Source organism: Aquarana catesbeiana, linkage group LG03, assembly GCF_042186555.1.
Source record: "Aquarana catesbeiana isolate 2022-GZ linkage group LG03, ASM4218655v1, whole genome shotgun sequence".
NCBI lineage: Eukaryota > Metazoa > Chordata > Amphibia > Anura > Ranidae > Aquarana > Aquarana catesbeiana.
The window spans coordinates 699640595-699647461 of NC_133326.1; the positions used below are offsets into that span (position 1 = coordinate 699640595).

Below are 6867 nucleotides of genomic sequence, written 5' to 3' on the forward strand. Positions count from 1 at the left end.
GGAGGGTATAACACCAATCAGTTTTTGCAGAAGAGGATTACCAGAGAATTTGATAGTGGGCAGAATTAGCAAAAGAGAAATGCCTGTGGTCCCCCAAGAAAAACCCCAATTTTTTCCTTGCATGTGTTAGGTACATTCTTAAAATCCAAACCAGATCTAAAGGGCCTTGCATGCATTTTAGGGAGACTCCATGCAATTGTTTTTTATTCTTGCTGTATGATATGCTACAGCAAAAGTGACATGTACAAAAAAAACAATTTTAACTGTATTTTTTTTCTTTGTAAATCTCTGTGCTTTTAAAAATAAAAATAGCTGTTCCAGGTTGCATGAAATTTTTTTTTTTTTGCATTGGTATATGTTCCCCTGGGTAGGGACCAACACCCCCAATTCCCCCTCCCCCTCCATTCCACCAATTACAATGCTATTTTGACACCTCTTTGCCTATTATCCCAGACAATGGGCATTTTTATTTGACAAATTCGGCTCCCATTGGTTTCAACAGGGTTTGGGTTTGGGTTTGGCATCCAAACTCTAAACTTCGCCCAACCCTGCTTGAACCAAACCCAGGGTAATTATGTTCTTTACTAGTAAATATGTGTTCCTACGAAGAGGTGAGCAATTCACACATATTACATTTCCCTGCACAGGGGAGCACCAGGGAGCTGTAAGTAATCTTCAAATAATGCCCTGGCTGTGTTTTAGTATTTTTTAAAAAGCCTTATGTATTTTATTTTCAGCAAGATGAAGTTATATATCCTGCTGCTGCCATTCATCATGGGGGCACTTGCCTATGAAGGTAGGTTCTACAGGCCAATATTATGTGTCATAAGATAAAAAAAAAAAAGAGTGAAGGTGGGTTCTACTGTTTGTTATTATGTGTCATAGGATGGAAATATAGAGTCAAAGTAGGTTCTACAGACTAATTTTATGTGTCAGAAGATGGAAAATAGAGAAACGTTTGCTGTGTCCCCCACTTGGCTTCTTGCAAACTTCAAACGGGACTTATGGCTTTCTTTCAACAAAGGCTTTTTTCTTGTCACTCAACCATAAAGGCCAGATTTGTGGAGTGCACCACTAATAATTGTCTTGTGAACAGATTCTCCCACCTGAGCTGTGGATCTCTGCATCTCCTCCAGACTTACCATGGGCCTCTTCACTGCTTCTCTGATTAATGCTCTACTTGCCCAGCCTGTCAGTTTAGGTGGACGGCCTTGTCTTGGTAGGTTTGCAGTTGTGCCATGCTCTTTCCATTGGATGATGGATTGAACAGTGCTCTGTGAGATTTTCAAAGCTTGGGATATTTTTTTATAACCTAACCCGGCTTTAAACTTCTCCACAACTTTATCCCTGACCTGTCTGGTGTGTTCCTTGGCCTTCATGATGCTGTTCGTTCACCAAGGTTCTCTAGGAAACCTCTCCAACAAGCCTCTGAGGGCTTCACAAAACAGCTGCATTCATACTGAGATTAAATTACACACAGGTCTATTAACTTTTTAGGTGACTTCTGAAGGCAATTGGTTCCACTAGATTTTAGTTAGGGGTATCAGAGTAAAGGGGGTTGAATACAAATGCATATCACATTTTCAGATATTTATTTGTAAAAAAAACTTGAAAACCATTGATCAGTTTCTTTCCACTTCACAATTATGTGCCACTTTGTGTTGGTCTATCACATAAAATCCCAATAAAATACATTTGCGGGTTTGGTTGTAACATGACAATATGTGGAAAATTTCAAGGGGTATGAATACTTTTTCAAGGCACTGTAACTGTAGCAATATGCCAGCCAGGTGCACATTAGATTGCCCTATTTACAGCTAGTTCACCAAATGCATTTTTTTAAAAGACCTGGTTTGCCACCAGCATTCCAATTCATCCCAAAGGATTAGGGTTGAGCTCAGAGCTCTTTGAAGCTTCTTAAAATTTCTTCACATCAACCTGGTCAGCCCATGTCTTCTTCTGGCTTTGTACACAGGGCCACAGTCATGCTAGAACAGAAATGGTTGGAAGGTTGGAAGACCGCAATTGTCTAATATATCTTTGTATGCTGTAGAAGGATTGAGGTCAGGGCTTGTAAAGGTTTTTCAAAATCCTTCAAACCAAATTAGTAAACCTATGTCATTATGGAGATGGCTTTGTACACAGAGGCACACACATGCTGGAATAGAAAAGGGTCTTCCCCAAAGCGTTAACTGTATTAACCGTACCCTTCACCAGCAACATCTGAACTCCACATCTATAGTAGGTACAGTATAGATGTGATTGTCAGGAAATCATGAAACTCTTATGTTTTTATTATTGCTTACCTTATGCTTTATTGTTTTTTTCTAGATATGAGTGATAAAGTGTTCCTCTTCCCAGCACCAACCGCTTCGGCACATGTGACACTAAAGCCTGCGATAAAAAAGTCATTACAAAACGTCACCATGTGTCTTCGATCTTATACAGAGCTTACACGGGAATACAGTCTCTTTTCTATGGCAGTGTCTGGTGCTGACAATGCCTTCTTAATTCTCCCCGAATCACCAAATGTCTATACATTTATACTCCAGGAGCAGAGCGCATTCAAGACAGACCCAGAGACCCTGGCCTGGAAGCACACCTGTGCAACATGGGACTCCACCACTGGGGTAATCCAACTTTGGATCAATGGGAAGCTCTACCCAAGAAAAGTTTCAAAGAAGGGGGCAACTATTGGTGCCGAAACAAGTATAGTTTTGGGACAAGACCAAGACACATTTGGGGGAGGTTTTAATATTAACCAGTCATTTGTTGGTGAAATAAGTGATGTCCATATGTGGGATTATAATTTGACACCAGATGAAATGAAGGGAGTTATTTCTGGGCATGTCAAAGGAAATCACATTAACTGGAATTCTCTTAACTATGAAATTAAAGGCAATGTCCTGGTTCAACCCAAGCTTTGTTGTAAGTCTTGGGATTGTGCCAGCTCAAAGCAAGAAGAATCCATTGCAGGTTAGTAGCCCTTACAGTTAGAAATTACGCTGAAAATGTTTAATTATTCTTAAGCGGAAATTTCATGATAATTATATTCATCTGCATTGTGAGCTGTCTGAGAAGGGGTTGGGTCACGTAATTCTCTTTTTACTTCTTTTCTCCTATATTAAGAAATATATATTTTGTTTTGTTGTAGTCCATAGATGTTGTAGTTGTCTTAGTTTTTCGTTTTTGTCAGGCTTTTTCTCCTTTACTTTTACCTGTTGATCCTGCCAGTAGTACGCTTCCTGTCCTAGGGTGACAACACACACTTCATTGTATCTATGGAGGAGCAGTATTTTCACCTTAGGCTGCTCTTTTTAGTAGGACTACAAACACCCCCTCCCCCCATCCTCATTTCCACAGAGGAAATGTACAGATAGGTACAACATATCTTTACAGGTGCAACAGGTATTTTTCTGTACTTCCAGAAAATAATACAAACGCAGCCATTAAGGACTGCTAAGCTGCAATGTTTTACATTTTTGTTCTTGGGTTTACATCGGCCAAAATGAAATCAGTGTGTGGCCCTGTCAGCACCACCACTCCACCCAAAATTCTTTGAATTCTCCTCAAAATTGAAGGGTCCAGGCAGAAAATTGTCAGCCAAATGGTGCTTGCATCTAATCAGATGCTGTTCTGTTAATATCTATGAGTGTATACCTGATTACCGTCTAAAAAAAAAAAAAAACCTTCAGAAATCTGCTGGTCCTTTATTTTTATATAACATAATAATATGTTATATTTATTTGATTCAAATGAAAGGAAAAATCTAATTTTAGTCCTAAACACAATAAATAGAAAGAAAAATGTTTTAAAAAGTATGTGTTCCCTTTAACTGTATCAGCTTGGCTCTGGACATTTTTAAAGTTGGAACATACAGAGTATAAGGACCAAAAAATATTTCTGGTTAATGTTACTTTTTATTTTGATTGTTCAGCTATCATGGACATAAAATTCCAATCCTCAATGGCTCACTATAAGTAGCAATTTTAATTTTACATGTTTTCATTAAATGATTGTACCTAGATATTCTTGTACTGTCTTGGAAAATGAAAGTCTGCACTTTTCTTACTTTCTATCAAAATCAGTAAATAAATGAATGAAAGCAATTGTGCTCAAAGTGTCTTCTTTCCAAAAATTGATTGTTTACTAATGATATCGCTGTTTTGGAGAATTGCATAGCTGTATACTATATGGCCAAAACCTGACCTTCCACCCTACAATAGACCAAACGTTTAGGTGTTTCCAGGAAAGGATACTGTAAGCCCTGGTTCACACTCTTGAGTAATGTGAAGCACTTTTCTAGAGGTTTCTTATGCCGCGTACACACGAGCGGACTTTACGGCAGACTTTGCCCGGCGGACGGGATTTCATCGGACAATTCGATCGTGTGTGGGCTCCAGCAGATTTTGTTTTCTCAAAAGTTGGACGGACTTAGATTTGAAACATATTTCAAATCTATCCGACGGACTCGAGTCCAGTCGAAAAGTCCGCTCGTCTGTATGCTAGTCCGACGGACAAAAAGCCACGCTAGGGCAGCTATTGGCTACTGGCTATGAACTTCCTTATTTTAGTCCGGTCGTACGTCATCACGTACGAATTCGACGGACTTTGGTTGATTGTGTGTAGGCAAGTCTGTTCATTCAGAAAGTCCATCGTAAAGTCTGTCGAAAAGTCCGCCGGGCAAAGTCTGCCGTAAAGTCCGCTCGTGTGTACGCGGCATTACACTCTATATGAGGATTCCCATTGTATTCTATGGAGCCTGTTCACACCTAAGCTTTGTGTCTCCAGAAGTTTGTTGCTCAAAACTCAAAAAAGCACAAGGTCATCTCTAGGGCAGAGTCACACATTTTGGTCCTTAGAGGAAGTGGCTGGTTTCTGTACATAACACGTGTTTTTCATGCTACTTCTTGCCTCTCAAGTTTCATAGTAAATAGATTTCCATTGGCTTAAACAAAACAAAAAAACAAACGCTTCAACACATCTAAAAAAACGTGAATACATTTTATTGAAGAAGCTCAAGTGTGAACATTCTTCATTCTACAGCATACAGAGATATATTAGACAAATGTGCACTTCCAACCAAGTGGCAACAGTTTGGTGAAGGCTAATTTATATTCCATCATGACTGTTGCCTGTGTGCAAAGCCAGCTCCATAAAGACATAGTTGGACCATTCTGGAGTGGAGGGACTAGATTAACCTGCACAGAGCCCTGACCTCAACCCCACAAAATATCTTTGAGGTGAATTGGAACACAACACACTTCGCATCCAACATCAGTAACTGATCCCACAAATTTTTTTTGGCTGAATGGACAAAAACTCCAAGAGACACTATCCAAAATCTTGTGGAAAGCCTTCAAAGAAGAGTGGAGCCACATCCATAAAGACATGGATTGATGAGTTTGGTTTGGAGGCAACTGAGTGGCCTGAACAAAGTCCTGATGTCATCACTACTGAACACCTTAGGGTTTATTTGAAACCCAGGTAGTAAGTCAGGTCTTCTCACCCAACACCAGCACCTGATCTTACAAATTTTGTTTGACTGAATGGATGCAAACTCTCACAGATTCAAAGATACGATCCAAAATCATGTGAAAAGCCTTTCCACAAGAGGGAAGACTATTATTGCAATGGATGTTGGAGGGGGAGGGTAACTCCCCATAATTTGAAATGAGATGTCCTGCAAACTCTTATACTGTAGGTGTGATGGTCAGGTGTTCAAAACTTTGCCCATATAGCGTAGCACACACAAGGAATCCAGGAATTTTCCTATATCTCAGTACCTACACAACTTTTGATAATAAAATTCGAACTTAGCAATTTGTTGCCCTTTGCAAAACTGGAGTTCCCTTTAACGCAGCTGTAAAACAATATGTTCCCACTTAATTGCCACCTAATACAAACTCTCCTTAACTGATATTAATACACATTTTATCAGCAAAATTACCAAAAATTCCTTTTTAGTTTGTTTTTTTGAGGTTTCACATAGCACCGAGGGATGGGGAGTAGGGTGGCCACCTCATCCCATTAAAACCAAACATATACAGCATTGCCAGTCACAACAGGGAAATAGGTGGAACTGGCAGGATCAACAATTTTCTTTTTTTTAAAAAAGAGGTTAAAAAAACGTCATCAATTGTATAGACTGTAGTTGAGTGATCCATTTTCAAACTTTTTTACTGTGAATTACCAGACACTGAACTCTAGATATAAATTAGATATGAAGAGACGCATTATCGCAGCTCTGGAATCATTGATACATCATCATACAGTATGTATGTTTTTAAGCAGGTAGTGAAAGTACCTGAATATGACCTGGTAATTATCAGCCTCTTGTAGTCACTGTACAGCAAGGCTAGAGTGTCTTAGGAAAAAACAGCACAAGAAGCCAATCAGTTCCAGTGCTGACAAGAAACATACTGATAGGAGGAGTGAATAGTGTGACAGAGCGATAAACTGATCACTGCACTACTCCTCCTTTCACTGTCCTTTCACATTCTGGGATGGGTCTGAGATGATCTAGGTTCAGAGGAAGTGGGTTAAATGATGTTAACCATTAGATTGAGGACATTTAGTGGCAGAAAAAAAGTACTACTGGGGAAACATTTCAGATAACCTGGATTAGTTTTTTTATTTTTAAATTGGCCATTCATTTTTATCTTGTTATTTTTGTTCTGCTTTAATTTCTCTCACTGCCACATCTTACAGTAACTCCTGACTTACACCCAACAGTGGGCAACATACCTTGGGCTAGACCTAGTAGTGGTAGACAGGTACTACATGATGGAAAACCTTGAAATTTTGCTCACGTAATTTACTTGCAATAGAAGCCCACCATAATAATGATGACCTGTGGGTATTTGG

At 39.3% G+C, this 6867-nt stretch overlaps 1 protein-coding gene across 1 annotated transcript; it reads left to right on the forward strand.

Annotated features, from left to right (window-relative positions):
• Positions 1-741: 741 nt before the first annotated feature.
• LOC141134858 (C-reactive protein-like) lies at positions 742-2981 on the forward strand. The gene is made up of 2 exons (XM_073624291.1): positions 742-796; positions 2332-2981. Exons 1-2 carry the CDS (start codon positions 742-744, stop codon positions 2979-2981), a joined length of 705 nt encoding a protein of 234 aa, XP_073480392.1.
• The last annotated feature ends 3886 nt before the right edge of the window (positions 2982-6867 follow it).

What these genes read in the sequence shown, in the direction of transcription:
- LOC141134858 (XM_073624291.1), top strand. Translation starts at nt 742, where the DNA reads ATGAAGTTATATATCCTGCTGCTGCCATTCATCATGGGGGCACTTGCC. An exon ending in GGGGGCACTTGCCTATGAAG is followed by an intron (nt 797 to 2,331) that starts GTAGGTTCTACA and finishes GTTTTTTTCTAG; the next exon opens with ATATGAGTGATAAAGTGTTC.